This window comes from Ranitomeya variabilis, chromosome 1, assembly GCF_051348905.1.
Source record: "Ranitomeya variabilis isolate aRanVar5 chromosome 1, aRanVar5.hap1, whole genome shotgun sequence".
NCBI classification, from domain to species: Eukaryota; Metazoa; Chordata; class Amphibia; order Anura; family Dendrobatidae; genus Ranitomeya; species Ranitomeya variabilis.
In genome coordinates, this window is record NC_135232.1 from 117,613,572 (window position 1) to 117,631,338 (window position 17,767).

The 17,767-nt window shown below is 46.3% G+C and overlaps 1 protein-coding gene across 1 annotated transcript in view; it reads right to left on the reverse strand.

Moving 5' to 3' along the window:
• DHFR (dihydrofolate reductase) overlaps positions 1–17,767 on the reverse strand; it is an 86,802-nt gene that overhangs the window by 61,271 nt on the left and 7,764 nt on the right. Inside the window, exon 3 of the mRNA XM_077288372.1 lies at positions 4,343–4,448. Coding sequence (XP_077144487.1) covers positions 4,343–4,448 — 106 coding nt within the window. The remainder of the gene's footprint in view (positions 1–4,342; positions 4,449–17,767) is intronic.

Sequence of the window (17,767 nt, forward strand, 5' to 3'; positions counted from 1 at the left end):
GTGGAAGATCCTCTCTACAGATGGCGCAACTTTACATTTTACATACGCTTTTCCTCCCCTACAAGAGACAAATAACAATCTTACTGTCTCTGACATTCACGAAGATCCACTTACCACCTCCAGGACCCATAAATACCGGTTGGGGATTCTCTGCCTCTGGCTTTTTCCCCGACGCCATACTGGACTCCTTACTGTGCTGGGACCTTTGGCGTTCTTTGCTGGTGTCCTGGTGCCCTTTCTGCTGTCGCCTTTTTTGCTGCTGCTGCTGCGGCGATGCTACAGGTGGAGGTGACTCGGGCTGAGGTGATGTTGGGTCGCTCATACTGCTGCTGGTCTGCGGATGCTGCTTTGACACTTGGCTGAGCTGGCGCTGCGGCACTATTACTCATGAGGCTCTTGCTTATCACTGCAGAGCCACTGGGAGGATGTGGATTACTCTATTTAAACCCTCCCGCCGCTTGCCCTCCGCACTTGCGCAGTCCACGGAGAGGAGCGCCGAACGCCGGCCTCATTAGCCCGGCGCCCACATACCGCGCCGAGCGTTTAGCGCCGCCGGCGCCTGCGCAGACGCGTTAGGCGCCCAAGCGGAAGCCCCGCCGGCGCCTGCGCAGACCGCGCCCAGCGCCCGAGCGGCGCTCCGTCAGCGCCTGCGCAGATCGTGCCCAGCGCTCGAGCGGTAATCTACCGGCGCCTGCGCGGAAGCTCCCAACTCGCGAGACCAGTTTAGATCCCGGGCATGTGCCGAACTTTCAAGATGGCGCCCAGGAAGCAGGTATGGCACTGCTGACCGGCGCCCCCGGTCCTATGCAGCCCCTATAGTGCGTTACTCTGCACGCCCGATGGCGGTGCAGCGTGCAGACTGAAGCTTGTTTTAGGGAGGGTCGCGCTGCACCTCCCGCAACCACAGAGGGACCCCCCTGGATGTTGCCGCTGCTGCATCTTACCTGGGGAGGTGACCGCGAACTCCTTGTCACCTCCCCCGCACACCCTGTCGCCCCTGGCTCCCAGCGGTGGCGCTTCGGGTCACCACCCTAGCCGAGGCAGAGGGACCCCAGCTGCCTGAATCGGACTGGTTGGCCCCGGAATTCCAACGTCGAACTGGTAAGTCCGTAGGTCTCCCATCAAGGACAGGAAACCAACTGATGCAGGAGAGTGGTACCGCCTTTTTATCCGTAGGTTTCCTGTCCTTGGTGGACGGATCCCCTCTCTCCGTGGTGCAGTCATGGGCGATCAGAGAAAAATAGAACTGCGGTGCAGTCTAACAGTGGCTGGGTGCGGCTAGTATCTACTATATAATTGTCTAAGGGTCACTTCCGTCTGTGTCTGTCCTTCCCGGAAATCCCGCGTCCCTAATTGGGCACAGCGACGGGCACAGTCCGGCGGCAAAATGGCCACTCCTTCCTCCCCGCAGTTAGTGCCCGCTCCATACTCCCCTCCAGTCAGCGCTCACACAGGGTTAATGGCAGCGTTAACGGACCGCGTTATGCCGCGGTGTAACGTACTCCGTTAACGCTGCTATTAACCCTGTGTGACCAACTTTTTACTATTGATGCTGCCTATGCAGCATCAATAGTAAAAAGATCTAATGTTAAAATAAAAAAAATTAAAAATAGTTATATACTCACCCTCCGTCGGCCCCTCGGATCCAGGGCGCGAGGAGCATCGGTAAACGCTTCGCCTGGATCCGGGGGCCAACGGAAGGTGAGTATATCACTATTTTTTATTTTAATTCTTTTTTTTTTTTATTTAACAGGGATATGATGCCCACATTGCTATACACTACGTGGGCTGTGCTATACACTACGTGGGCTGTGCTATACACTACGTGGGCTGTGCTATATAGTGCGTTAGCGGTATTATATGCTATGTGGGCTGTTATATACTCCGTGGGCTGTGCTATATACTCCGTGTGCTGTGTCATTTAGTACGTGGCTGTGCTATATACTCCGTGGGCTGTGCTATATACTACGTGGCTGTGCTATATACTACGTGGCCGGCCATGAACAATCAGCGACAGGCGCAGTCCGGCCGCGAATTGGCGCGGCATTTGAACCATGCTTCACTAATTGGTCGCGGTTGGCTGAATCCTGTGTATTCAATGTATTATTCTAAAATCTTCATAAATAAACTACATACATATTCTAGAATACCCGATGCGTTAGAATCGGGCTACCATCTAGTACTTTTATATTCAGCCAAAAGGCATTTACAAATCCTGAGGGTGCCACGGCTGGTTCATTTTAATGAGTGCGCGCTTGCCCATGTTGTCTGTTGTCTGTGGACAAGCACATGCACCTGTCATCACACCTCAAGCTGTGCAAAACATGTTCTGACCGTGCACTTTCCGCAGGGCAGGCCAGCACCTCCAAGGGGTAAACAAAACAAACAAAAAAAAACAAAACCGTGTTTGCTACCTCCTTCTCAACCTTTTGCTCAATAATTATAATTCTCTTTTTTGTTCTGTCATTTCCCTATCCACATTTGTTTGCAAGGCAATTGTTCTGAACTTGCCCTCATTTAGCTTCCTTTTGCAGCCCTCACGCCGACCATTTTACAGCACTGAAGTTTGGGTACCCACTGACAAATGGGGTTCAGAGTCAAGTTCAGCTCCCAAACCGGACTATTTAAAAATTCCACCTGAACATCCACTCATCACTAGTTGTGGATTTTTTTCAGAAACCCTGCCAAATTTCAACTTCTGAATCTGCAGCATTATTAATCTGTTTACTGCATTAAAAAGGCGGTCTTTAAGGTGCCTTATTCCCTCACTGCCATTTTAAAACGTCGCTGAAGAATAAATAGCGCTGCCCAGCGGCGTCGCTTATCACTGATGGTTTTGCGACCAATCGGGGCCGGATTATCCCTTCCCCCCCTTAAATACCACAGTCAATTGCGACGGAGGCATTTAAGTTGTTGCAAGGGGGGGGCACAGGAACCCCTTAACCATCGGACCCTCGCAATGAAAATCACGGGTCCCAATGGTTATTCATACCCTGACGTCATGGGGTATCCGAAAACTCAGGAGAAAATGGACCATAAAACTTGTTGTGTAATTTCTCCTGTCACCCTTGTGAAAGCAAAAAAAAAATTTGAGGCTAAAAGTACATTTTTGTGGGTAAAATGTGATTTTGTATTTTCACAGCTTAACATTATAAACTTCTGTGAAAGCACCTGAGCACATCTAGATACATTCCTTGAGGGGTCAAATTTTGCAAAATGGGGCTCTCCAAATGCAAAATAGCAGTCGCTCTCAATTCCAGCAATTTTTGTGTTCAAAAAGTCAAACTTTGCCACTTCCCTTCCGAGCTCTGCCGTGCGCCCAAATAATAGTATTCCCCCAAATAATAGTATTCCCCCGCATATGGTGTATTGGCATACTCAGGAGAAATTGAACAACAAGTTTCAGGGTCCATTTTCTTCTGTTACCCTTGTGAAAATAAATTTGGAGATAAAGTGAAATTTGTGAAAAAAAGTTAAATTATTATTTTTTCCCTCCACATTACTTTAGTAGCGGAAGGGTTAATAAACATCTTGAATGTGGTTTTGAAGGGTGCAATTTCTAGAATGGTGTCACTTGGGTATTTTCTGTCATATAGGTCCCTGAAGGTCACTTCAAATGTGAGGTGATCCCTAAAAAAATGGTTTTGTAAATTTAGTTGGAAAAATAAGAAATTGCTGATCAACCCTTATGACTTCCTAGCAAAAAAAATAAAAATAAAAAATACACCTTTCAAAAAGGATTCAGATGTAAAGTAGACATGTGGGAAATGTTATTTATTAACTATTTTGTGTCACATAACTCTCTGGTTTAACAGAATAAAAATTCAAAATTTGAAAATTGCAAATTTTTTTCCCTCACAAAAACGCAAAAAATTAACGACCTAAATTTACCACTAACATGAAGCCCAATATGTCACAAAAAAAAAATCTCAGAATCGCTAGGATCCGTTGAAGCGTTCCCGAGTTATAACCTCAAAGGGACACTAGTCAGAATTGCAAAAAATGGCCAGGTCAAAATAGGCTGGGTCATGAAGGGGTTATGGTCAAAATTAGCTTGGTCACCAAGATTAAATCCAGCACCTCAGGTCACTTTACATTGTAGATTTTCTAATATTGTACTTTGTTGCTACTGTAATATCGGTGCGTAATCTTTTGGGTAAATTTTCATAATTCAATGATGGATTTTATACATGTCTGGTAAAACAATCAGGGTTTAGCAGTCAGACACATCTGTTCTTATTCTTCATACTACTTTTGTAATTGTCAAAACTTAGGTTGCAGCTTTTGCAAATAATGACAAACATCTGTACATTGTGCCAAAATACTGAAAAACTCGACTTACGTGAGCTCTTTGCTTAAGACAATGTTTACTCGTTCCTTCAATGGCCGATTCTTCTCTGGAATAGAGAACCAGGTTTTCCTGCCCATAATAACTACATTTTGCTTTCCTGTGGGAGAAGAACAAGGCACTTAATTATTTTGTGCTCAACTGAAAATACTAAGATTTCTGTAGAAATGTTCTACGACACTGGCATCTTGTGGAGGTTCAGTATAACACCACACACCATTACACAATATCATTTATTATACAAAACCCATCTACGAAAAGAGGTAACATGCTATAGTGTCCATGACTGAACCACCAGCCGAAATTAAAAACGGAAGTTTAGGAGTGTTTGATATCAGGCAAGAAGTCGCACACTCATGTTGAGGTCTTATTCACACTCAGTTCTTTGGAGGAGTGTCTTCTCGGTAACTATAAGCTAAACGCAGCAGTGAGAAAAGCATAGTTACTCACAGATAACTGTTTCTCAGAGCCCATGCCGGCACCACGGAGAGAGGGGATCCGCCCTTCAGGGACAGGAAACCTACAGACAGAAGGGCAGCACCTCTCCCTCGTATCAGTTGGTTTACAGAGCATCGGAGGATCTCCAGGTTAGTGACAACAAAAAATTGTATGTACATTATATTCTTGCTTATCAGAGTATACACTGAGTCTATACAGAAGCACATAACTCAATATAAAAGGTGCTCACCACACACGTGACGGGAGGGAATAAGTGGGTGCTGTCATGGGCTATGAGAAACACCGTTATCGGTGAGTAACTATGCTTTCCTCAGCCTCCCATGACAGCACCACGGAGAGAATTACAGAGATTGGAAGCTTAGGGAGGGACAACAGCCTGAAGGACCCTTCTTCCGAAGGTCAAGTCAGACACAGAGGCTAGATCTAATCGATAGTGATTAAAAAAAGGTTGAAGGTGATGACCAGGTGGCTGCCTTACAGATTTGTTCTATCGATACCCCAGACCTCTCTGCCCATGAGGTCACTATGGCTCTTGTGGAATGAGCTTTTAAGCCATCTGGAATGGTATGAATAGGCCAAGGCTATCGCATCTCTTAGGCCTGTTTCACACAAGGTTTTCACCGTCAGGCTGAATCCGGCGAATGTTTAAAAAAAAAAGGGATCCGTTGCAGATTGTGAAAAACTGATGCAACGGATCCGACTAGCTGATCCAGTTAATTGGATCCTAAAAAAAAAAAAAAAAAAAAATCTGAGCATGCACGGTTAGAAAAAACAGAATCCGCATCGGAATCCGGCATTTGACAGATCCAGCGCCCATAGGCTTCCATTCTAGCAAAAAACAGGAAGCGCCGCTTCAGGCGCTGTCTGGTTTTTCACCGCAGACAAAACGTAACTTTGTACGTTTTTTCCAGACGCCAGAAAACGCCTTTTCGCATTATCCGGCGAAAGACAGACAAAACGTTAGGCCATCCGGTGCTAATACAAGTCTGAGAAAAAAACGGATCCGGCGACAGCTTTCGCTGGATCCATTTTTTTTCCATAAAAAGCCGGATTTAGCCTAACGGCGAAAACCTGATGTGTGAAAGGGGCCTTATCCATCTTGCCAAACACACACAGAGATCCTCCCTTCCTACACCTCTGGGTGGATTCTAGGTACTGAGCCAGACATCTTTTGACGTCTAGGGTGTGGAATTTCTGCTCTTTCCTATTTTTGGGATCTTGGCAAAAGGAGGAAAGGACCACTTCTTGAGATCTATGGAATCGAGAAGCTGCTTTGGGTAGATAGGCCGGGTCAGGATTTAGGATATTTTTGTGAAAGGGGGGCTCGCAGATAGGGCTTGAATGCCGCTTATTCTGCAGGCAGATGTTAGAGTCACCAGGAGAATAGTCTTTAAGGATAAGATCTTGAGGGGGGCTGTCTCTATAGGCTCAAATGGGGGACCTGTTAGAGGATAGGCCTAGATTCAGATCCCACGATGGTAGCTTTTGACTAACTAGGGGTCTAGATCTTGTTGCGGCTTTAATGAACCGTACTACACATGGGTTGCCTGCAATGTCCTGATTATAGAGTGCACCTAAAGCTGCCACCTGTACTTTTAAAGTACCGACAGCCAGGCGTTGTTCTTTTTGTAGAAACTCGAGTATTTCAGTAATTGAGGCCCCATCCTGGACTTTTACTTTGGAGACGGACAAGAACCTTTTCCAAGTTTTACCATACGCTTTAGTAGAGACTGGTTTCCTGCTTTTTAGTAAATTAGAAACCAGGTTCTCTGAAAACTCTCTTTCCCTCAGCAGCGCCCACTCAAATTCCATGCTATTAAATGAAGGTTCGGTCAATATTCCCCCCCCCCCCCCACTCTGGGGAGACCGTCACTTGGAGGGTTTTTTGTCTCGGGAAGAGTTACCAAAGATGAGCCCTCTATCTCTCCTTCCCTCTTCCCATCTGTTTTGCTCCCTGGGGGGGGTTTTCTGCAGAAATATTTTCTGCTCCTAAAGGACCCGTTTAAATGTTATCGGTCCCAAGTTCAGGAATACCTTATCTTTTTGTAATATATCATCGAGTTTCTCTGAACAAGAATTTCCCCTCACAGAAAATTGCGCATAGTTTAAGCTTTGTTTGTAAATCCCTTGGTCAGCTTATAAGCCATAGGGTTCTCCTGGCCGCATTTGAGAGGGCTGCGGTTTTAGATGTCAGGTGGACACAATCCGCCGATGAGGCTGCTAGGAAAGCCGCTGCACATCTTATCAAAGGAATGGATTCTAAGATTTTGTTCCTGGGTATGCCTTTCTTTAGCTGTTTTTTTCAGCTGATCCACCCATGCCATTATGGATCTGGAGGTACATGTGTCTGCTATAGCCCGTCTCAGGTTCCCTCCTGCTGATTCCCATGCCCCTTTAAGAAAGGTGACAGCTTTTTTATCTAAGGGATTTTTAAGTGTACCCATGTCCTCAAAGGGGACGGCAAACTTTTTTGATGGTTTGGCCACAGCAACATCAAGCTTAGGGGCTTTGTCCCAGAATGTAGATGCTTCCTCTTCGAAAGGATATTTCCTTTTGAGGGAGGGTACAGAGGAGTTTTTCCTGTCTGATTTGTCCCATTCCTTTTAATTAGAGTTTGGACGTTCGGGTTTAAGGGAAATGCTCTGTTTTTTCTGTCCCAATCCCCTGAACATTATATCCTGAGCAGTTCTATCAGGACGAGGGTCTGTTACCCCCATAGTACCTCTCACAGCTTTCACTAGGGCATCTACTTCATCTAAGGGAAAGCAGAGGCGACCCCGTTTCTTCGTCCAAGGAAGAGGAGGAGAAATCTGATCTGAGTCAGAAACTCCCGAAGCAGAGGAGTCAGACTGGGAGTATACTGTAGTCTCCTTTTTCTTTATTTTTTCCCCCTTACTAATGGACGCAAAAGGACTCTGAAGAAAAAAGGTAGCACACTGTAGCACCATAGCATGTAAATATGAAATAATGAAAATTGAATTGCATTACTGCATTAGAAATATGAAAATATGAAAAATGTGAATATAAAAAAATATGAAAAATGAAAATCTGAGAAAGTTTAGTGCATAAATTGGCCAAATCATGTGTAACTGAAAGCCACAATAAGGGTACCGTCTCACAATGGCACTTTTGTCGCTACGACTGTACGATCCGTGACGTTCCAGCGATATCCATACGATATCGCTGTGTCTGACACGCAGCAGCGATCAGGGACCCTGCTGAGAATCGTACGTCGTAGCAGATCGTTTGGAACTTTATTTCGTCGCTGGATCTCCCGCTGTCATCGCTGGATCGTTGTGTGTGACAGCGATCCAGCGATGCGTTCGCTTGTAACCAGGATAAACATCGGGTTACTAAGCGCAGGGCCGCGCTTAGTAACCCGATGTTTACCGTGGTTACCAGCGTAAAAGTAAAAAAAAAACAAAACAGTACATACTTACATTCCGGTGTCTGTCCCCCGGCGTTCTGCTTCTCTGCACTGTGAGCGCCGGCCAGCCGGAAAGCGAGCACAGCGGTGAAGTCACCGCTGTGCTTTCCGGCTGGCGCAGACACAGTGCAGAGAAGCAGAACGCCGGGGGACAGACACCAGAATGTAAGTATGTACTGTTTTTTTTTTTTTTACTTTTACGCTGGTAACCACGGTAAACATCGGGTTACTAAGCGCGGCCCTGCGCTTAGTAACCCGATGTTTACCCTGGTTACCCGGGGACTTCGGCATCGTTGGTCGCTGGAGAGCGGTCTGTGTGACAGCTCCCCAGCGACCACTTACCAACGATCACGGCCAGGTCGTATCGCTGGTCGTGATCGTTGGTAAATCGTTATGTGAGACGGTACCCTAAGGCATTTCTCGTTTCCAGGACCTAGCAACGCCTTTCCTCACTTAGAATAAAGTCTTCATCTGTATGGGATCATAAATCCTCTGTGGCTAAAAGGCGAAGTGCTCAGTACTCAAGAAAAAAAAAGGCAGCACACTGTAGCGCCATAGCATGTAGATATGAAATATGAAAATTGAATTGCATTACTGCATTAGAAATATGAAGATATAAAAAAATGAATATACAAAAATATGAAAAATGAAATATGAAAAATTGAGAAAGTTTAGCCAATTCATGTGTACCTGGAAGCCACGATAAGGCATTTCTCATTTCCAGGACCTAGTGCAAAAGGACTCTGGACTTCTGATCAGATTACAGATTTCAGTTCAGAGGCAAAATCCGTGGTTTCCTCATATAACAGTTGTTGTATACAGGAATTAAAAAGCTTATTGTTCCAGGACTCGGTAAAGCTTTGTTACAGGTGGGACAGCGCCTGTTTTTCATTTTCCATTATCTCTTCTTTCCCTAGTAAGGGAAGAGAAGGCACCCTATTACAATGGTGAACTTTCTCGATCACTCACCATTTAGATGCGGTTCTGGAGGGGGGATAGGGTGTTGTGGAGGAAGATCCAGAGATGGTGACTTGCTCACTGCAGCAGATCTGCTACGCTGTGTAGAGTGGCTACTGGACGGACTTCGCTTGTCTTTGTCCTTTGGGACATCCAACTGTTGCTTGCGGCGGCGCTGCATAGGCTGCTGTTCCAGGTCTTGCTGGTTATCGCTGTCCTCCATGGTTCACAGGGGACTGTGTGCAGCAAGAATGTCTGCACTCCCCCTTCTTTTGAATCGGGCGCGCATCCAGCGTTCTCTTCCAGTCCCGCCCCCTCCTCCCGCGCCATGTAAGTAGGGAAGCGTCTTAAAGCGCATGCCTCGGTAACCCGGAAGCTCCGTTCTATTTCCGGAGTGACGGCCATCTTTGTCCACCTCCCGGAGCACACCCTGTCGCAGGCAGGCGCTCCCCGGGATCCCATTTCCCTTCTGGAGCGGCGGCTGCGCTTCCCCCTCGCTCACCCTGAAGAACCCATCGGTTCCAGTGGTAGTGGCCTCAGGCACCGTACCAGCCGCGGCAGGGGCCTCCCCGCTGCCAGATCTCGACTGACCAGCCCCAGATTCCGGAATCTTCATCAGATGATATCTTCATGCAGGTACCGCACTGAAGGTTCCCCATTAGGGACAGGAAACCAACTGTTGCGAGGCAGAGGTACTGCCCTTTTATCTGTAGGTTTCCTGTCACTGAAGGGCGGATCCCCTCTCTCCGTGGTGACGTCATGGGAGAGAGAAAACTACATTTAGGCCATGTTCACACAGTGCGTTTTTTACTGCAGAACCGCAGCGGTTTTGCCGCTGCGGTTCCGCAGCTTTTTTCCATGCAGGGTACAGTACATTGTACCCTATGGAAAACAGGAACCACTGTGCACACGATCCTGAATTTTAAAAAAAAAGCCGCGCTGAATAGCTGCGGGAAAAAAGAAGGAGCATGTCACTTCTTTGCCCGAAACAGCAGCGGTTCTGCACCCATAGACCTCCATTGTGAGGTCAAACCCGCAGTAAAACCCGCAGATCAAAAATATATCTGCGGGTTTTATTGCGGTTTGTGGTGCAGAACCGCAGCAGCCGGAAGTGCGGGGAAGCGCGTGGGCGGAGAGACATGGAGGCATACCGTCGCATGGGGATCGTGATTGATTTGGTGTGTGTGTGTGTGTGTGTGTGTGTGTGTGTCCGTGTCCCCATGCGACGCTAGTGCCACCATTGTGCTAAGTCACCGTATGGGACTACTACTCCCATCCGGTATTAGGATGGGAGAGTTGTCCCTGTGTCCGGCGACTTAGCACAGTTGTAAAGTTACACAAAACACACACAATACACATACATGACACACAGTACAGTACATACAACACGTAACAGAGTATATACTCACCAACAGCACACTTGTAGGCGAAGCCCTCGATCCTCCAGGAAAAAAAAAATCACAAAATAAAAAAGCAAATTCATACTCCCTGTCCGCAGAATCCATAAAACGAGTGTCCCACGCCGATCCCCTGCTCTCCGGCGATACACTGCCAGGAGCGAAGCTCCTAGCAGTGTATCGCGTACTGTCCCGGAGTTCAATGACTCCGGCGTCTCGGTTAACAGCAGTACAGCTGCGTTGAACTTTCCCACGCAGCACTGCCGTTAAGCGAGAGTGCCGGGGTCAATGACCGCCGGTAAACTCGCTCGCGCATGCGCAGTGACACACCGACAGGAACTATGGCTCCTGTCAGTGTGTTGGCTGCAGCCGTGGAGAGCAGACATATCTCTGGATGTGTCTGTTCTCCATGGAAAATCTTCGTGGGATACGTGTCACTTAAATACGTGGCACTGAAATACGTGATACGTGGCACTGAAATACGTGGCACTGAAATACGTGGCACTGAAATACGTGGCACTGAAATACGTGGCACTGAAATACGTGGCACTGAAATACGTGGCACTGAAATACGTGGCACTGAAATACGTGGCACTGAAATACGTGGCACTGAAATACGTGATACGTGGCACTGAAATACGTGGCACTGAAATACGTGGCACTGAAATACGTGATACGTGGCACTTTGATACGTGGCACGTGGCACTTTGATACGTGATACGTGGCACTTAAATACGTGGCACTGAAATAAGTGGCACTTTGATACGTGGCACGTGTCACTGAAATACGTGGCACTGAAATACGTGATACGTGGCACTGAAATACGTGGCACTGAAATACGTGATACGTGGCACTGAAATACGTGGCACTGAAATACGTGATACGTGGCACTGAAATACGTGGCACTGAAATACGTGGCACTGAAATACGTGGCACTGAAATACGTGATACGTGGCACTTTGATACGTGGCACTTAAATACGTGATACGTGGCACTTAAATATGTGGCACTGAAATAAGTGGCACTTTGATACGTGGCACGTGTCACTGAAATACGTGGCACTGAAATACGTGATACGTGGCACTGAAATACGTGGCATTGAAATACGTGGCACTGAAATACGTGGCACTGAAATACGTGGCACTGAAATATGTGGCACTGAAATACGTGATACGTGGCAAAGAAATACGTGGCACTGAAATACGTGGCACTTAAATACGTGGCACTTAAATACGTGGCACTTAAATACGTGGCACTTAAATACGTGGCACTTAAATACGTGATATGTGGCACTTAGGCTATGTTCACATTTGCATTGTGCGCCGCATGCGTCCTTTTTTTGATTGATTTTGGACGCAGCAAAAATGCAACTTGCTGCGTCCTCTGCGCCTGGATGCGTGCGCTGCAGTGACGCATGCGGCGCAAAACGCAAGTGCGACGCATGTCCATGCGCCCCCATGTTAAATATAGGGGCGCATGACGTAGACTTAAATAGCTGGATAGAGCTGGATCCGCGGGCTGTGATCTGGCCTACGCTCAGCACTCTGCGGAGCGCTGTCATTCAAAACACGTCCTCTCATTTTGGTGTTTAGTCCCAAAATGGAGGATGGAAGAAGAAAAGGGTTGGACAAGGAAATGACATCATTTCTTTTTTTTTTTTCCCCCACTGCAGTTAAAGCTTTATTTGTGTCAAACACAGACAATCTGCAGAGAAAACTGCATAAAAAAACCGCACTAAAAACCGCATCAAAAACGCACCTGCGTTTTCTGCCAAGAGCTGCGGTTTTTGTCCTGAAAAAAAAGGATTGAAATCAGGATCGTGTGAACATACCCTTAGGGAAAAAAAAAAAAGTTATTTTTCGTGATGAAGATTGGAATGATTTTTTTTTTTTTATATACTGTTGTGTGACCCTAGCCTACAAACACTGAAGAATTAGTTTAGGTTAAACTCAACTTATTTTTTCCATGCAGGATTGTGGCTGAAAAATCCACAGCTTCTTATAACCTTTTCAGGTGGTGTCACTCCAACCCCAGCTGGTGAAGAGGGGTATGATACATGGAGGGATGTAGCTCTGCAGTACCTAACGGAGTGGCAATGCACTGATGCTGCATAGAAACAGAAAGTTGTGGAAAGTCTAAGAGGTCCCGCTATGGAAGTGGTGCAGGCTGCTTTGAGAAGCCAAATAGAAATGACTTCTAAAGACTACATTATGGCTCTAGATGCTTTTGGGTCCCCAGAGGATTCCACAGATCTAGTTTACAAACTTTGCATTACTAACTGGTGAGAGAATGTCCGATTACCGATTAATGTCTAATTACCCGGTACTTACCTACACGCAACCTTCGATCCTCACAAGATCTCCTTCTCTATTCCCCTATTATCTCTTCTTCCCACAACCGCATCCTAGACCTCCCCCGTGCCTCCCCCATACTCTGGAACTCTCTACCCCAACACATCAGACTCTTACCTACTATGGAAACCTTCAAAAAGAACCTGAACTCTCGCCTCTTCCGACAAGCCTACAGTCTGCAGTGATCCTCAACCTAAAGAACCGCCGCACAACCAGCTCTACCCTCTCCTAGTGTATCCCCACCCTTCCCCTGTAGACTGTGAGCCCTCGTGGGCAGGGTCCTCTCGCCTTCTGTAACTGTTAGTGCCTTGCTTTTGCTCATGTTTATTGTATTTGTCTATATTTGCCCATCTTTCACATGTAAAGCACCATAAAAATGTATAATAACCACCTCTATTGACAGGATAAGCTGGTGCATAGAATACTATCCAAGGGAGGAAATAGGCCTCAGAAGTCGACCAGTGCAGTTTAGATCAAGAGCTCCGAGGGCCCCAACTGGTGTTGTGACAAACAGATTCCCAGTTCCCTCCATGAGCTGCTTAACCCCTTAGTGACAAAGCCAGTTTGGTACTTAATGACAAAGCCAATTTTTACAATTCTGACCACTGTCACTTTATTAGGTTACAATTCTGGAACGCTTAAACGTAACCCACTGATTCCAAGATTTTTTTTCGTCACATATTGCACTTCATGTTAGTGGTAAAATTTATTCGATATGACTTGCTTTTATTTACGGAAACAATTTGGAAAAAACGTTGAAAATTTAGGCAATTGTCAAACTTAATTTTTGTGCCCTTAAATAAGAGTCATATCGCACAAAATAGTTAATAAATAAAATTTCCCACATAAGGGTTAAAAGTTGAGTGACTCAGAGGGTCAATATAACAGAAAATACCCAAAAGTGACACCCGGCACTAAGTGCCAGAAGGGGACCGCTCCCGACACTTTAACCCCCAGAACCCTGCGATCAAACATGATCGCAGTATTCCGGAGCCGGCACAGGGGCTGACAGCTCCTCTGCAAAAGATCTGCATGCTATAGAAGCGATCAGCATGCAAAAAATGATAGTCCCATAATGGGACAAAGTGTAAAAGTTAGAATGAAATAAAAAATGCGTAACCCCTTCATGACCCAGCCTATTTTGACCTTAATGACCTGGCCGTTTTTTGCAATTCTCACCAGAGTCCCTTTATGAGGTAATAACTCAGGAACGCTTCAATGGATCCTTGCGGTTCTGAGACTGTTTTTTCGTGACATATTGAGCTTCATGTTAGTGGTAAATTTAGGTCGATAATTTTGGCGTTTATTTGTGAAAAAAATGGAAATTTGGCTAAAATTTTGAAAATTTCGTAATTTTCAAATTTTTATTCTGTTAAACGAGAGAGTTATGTGACACGAAATAGTTAATAAACAACATTACCCACATGTCTACTTTACATCAGCACAATTTTGGAAACTAAATTTTTTTTTGCTAGGAAGTTATAAGGGTTAAAATTTGACCACCGATTTCTCATTTTTACAATGAAATTTACAAAACCATTTTTTTAGGGACCACCTCACATTTGAAGTCAGTTTGAGGGGTCTATATGGCTGAAAATACCCCAGTGACACCATTCTAAAAACTGCACCCCTCAAGGTACTCAAAACCACATTCAAGAAGTTTATTAACCCCTCAGGTGCTTCACAGCAGCAGAAGCAACATGGAAGGAAAAAAATGAACATTTAACTTTTTATTTAGTCACAAAAATGATCTTTTAGCAACAATTTTTTTATTTTCCCAATTGTAAAAAGAGAAACTGGACCCCAAAAGTTATTGTACAATTTGTCCTGAGTACGCCGATACCCCATATGTGGGGGGAAACCACTGTTTGGGCGCACAACAGGGCTCGGAAGGGAAGGAGCGCCATTTGACTATTTCAATGAAAAATTGGTTCCAATCTTTAGCGGACACCATGTCGCGTTTGGAGAGCCCCTGTGTGCCTAAACATTGGAGCTCCCCCACGTGTGACCCCATTTTGGAAACTAGACATCCCATGGAACTAATCTAGATGTGCGGTGACCACTTTGAACCCCGAAGTGCTTCACAGAAGTTTATAACGCAGAGCTGTGAAAATAGAAAATCATTTTTCTTTCCTCAAAAATTATTTTTTAGCCCGCAATTTTTTTATTTTCACAAGAGTAACAGGAGAAATTGGACCCGAAAAGTTGTTGTCCAGTTTGTCCTGAGTACGCTGATACCCCATATGTGGGGGGGGAACCAGTTTGGGCACACGTCGGGGCTCGGAAGGAAGTAGTGACATTTTGAAATGCAGACTTTGATGGAATGGTCTGCAGGCATCACGTTGCATTTGCAGAGCCCCTGATGTGCCTAAACAGCAGAAACCCCCCACAAGTGACCCCATTTTGGAAACTAGACCCCCCCAAGGAACGTATCTAGATGTGTTGTGAGAACTTTGAACCCCCAAGTGTTTCACTACAGTTTATAACGCAGAGCCGTGAAAATAAAAAATAATCTTTCATTCCTCAAAAATTATGTTTTAGCAAGCAATTTTTTTTTCGCAAGGGTAACAGGAGAAATTGGACCCCAATAATTGTTGCCCAGTTTGTCCTGAGTATGTTGGTACCCCATATGTGGGGGTAAACCACTGTGTGGGCGCACGTCGGGGCTTGGAAGGGAGGGAGCACCATTTGACTTTTTGAACGCAAGATTGGCTGGAATCAATGGTGGCGCCATGGTGCGTTTGGAGACCCCTGATGTGCCTAAACAGTGGAAACCCCTCAATTCTAACTCCAACACTAACTCTAACACACCCCAAACCTTAATCCCAACTCTAGATATAACCCTAATCACAACCCTAACCCCAACAGACCCCTAACCCTAATCCCAACCCTAATCCTAACCCTAATCCCAACCCTAACCACAACCCTAACCCCAACACACCCCTATCTCCAACCCTAGCCCTAATTCCAACCCTAACCCTAAGGCTATGTGCCCACATTGCGGATTCGTTTGAGATTTTTCCGCACCATTTTTGAAAAATCCGCAGGTAAAAGGCACTGCGTTTTACCTGCGGATTTACCGCGGATTTCCTGTGTTTTTTGTGCGGATTTTACCTGCGGATTCCTATTGAGGAACAGGTGTAAAACGGAATCAGCACAAAGAATTAACATGCTGCGGAAAATACAACACAGCGTTTCCGCGTGGTATTTTCCACACCATGGGCACAGCGGATTTGGTTTTCCATAGGTTTACATGGTCTGTAAACCTGATGGAAAACTGCTACGAATCCGCTGTGGATCCGCAGCCAAATCCGCACCGTGTGCACATAGCCTAATTCTAACCCTAACCCTAACTCTAGTTCTAACCCTAATTCTAACCCTAGCCCTAACCCTAGTGGGGGAAGAAAAAAATATATTTTCTTTATTTTATTATTGTCCCTACCTATGGGGGTGATAAAGAGGGGGGGGTTCATTTACTATTTTTTTTTTATTTTGATCACTGTGATAAATCCTATCACAGTGACTAAAATGTACCTGGAACGAATCTGCCGGTCGGCATATTCGGCGGGCGCACTGCGCATGCGCCCGCCATTTTGGAAGATGGCGGCGCCCATGAAAGCGGACACCGGGAGGCTCGGTAAGTATGAGTGGGGGGAAAGATCAGAGCACGGGGGGAGCGGACAGGAGGACGGAGGAGAGCGGACCACAGAACGGGGCAGAAAGGAGGACTGGGGAGATCGGTGGCGGGGGGGGGGGGGGGGGGGCAGATCTGGGTTTCCAGCCATGGCCGATGATATTGCAGCATCGGCCATGGCTGGATTGTAATATTTCACCACTTTTCATAGGTGAAATATAACAAATTGCTCTGATTGGCTGTTGCACTTTCAACAGCCAATCAGAGCGATCGTAGCCACGTGGGGGCAAAGCCACCCCCCTGGGCTGAAGTACCACTCCCCCTTTCCCTGCAGATCGGGTGAAATTGGAGTTAACCCTTTCACCCGATCTGCAGGGACGCGATCCCTCCATGACGCCACATAGGCGTCACAGGTTGGATTGGCACCGACTTTCATGACGCCTACGTGGCGTCACAGGTTGGGAAGGGGTTAAATAATTGTACAAATATTTGGCAGTTCCACAGTTCAGACAAACAATGGGTGGGAATAGAACAAATTAGCTCTACAATTCCACTCCATAACCTTCCCTGGATCAGCCCTAAAAGTAGAGGCCAATTCAGTTCTGAAGCTGACCTCCTTAAAGATACACTTAGAGGATGGGATCTGGAGACCCGCAGAGGCTCTCTGTCCTTAGGCAGAGGACTGCTTACGCCTCTCTTCTCTAATCTGGAGTTTCCCCCGGGGGTGGAGAGGGATCATTTTCTTGGGTGGGAGAGAGGGGACAATACCAGATGCTTTCATGTCCTCAAGAGTTCGGCCATCCTCGCTTTCGAATCAGTGCAGCCGTTAGAGGGAGGGGGCCCTTCTGATTGGTTGGAATACCTCCAACTAAAATCCTTCCTCTCATCTCCAGAGGGCGCAGGCTCATACGCCTCCTTATCTACGCCGTTTGAAAAGATTTTCCTGTTGGCGTCGCCGCCTGCACATGCTGTCTCCTTAACATATGGTCTTTTGAACCAAAATACCAAAGACAAGTTCCCCAAGTATGTGGAGAGGTGGCGGGGTGAGGGGGGATGTAAGCATATTAAGCCATTTTGGGATTCTGTCTTTTCCGCTTATCAAGCCATTAGCGGTCATTTGGTGACCAACTCCCCCCCCCAGGTGGCTTTATTATCTATCCTCCCGGGCTCGTTTCACTTCCAGAAAAAGGGGCT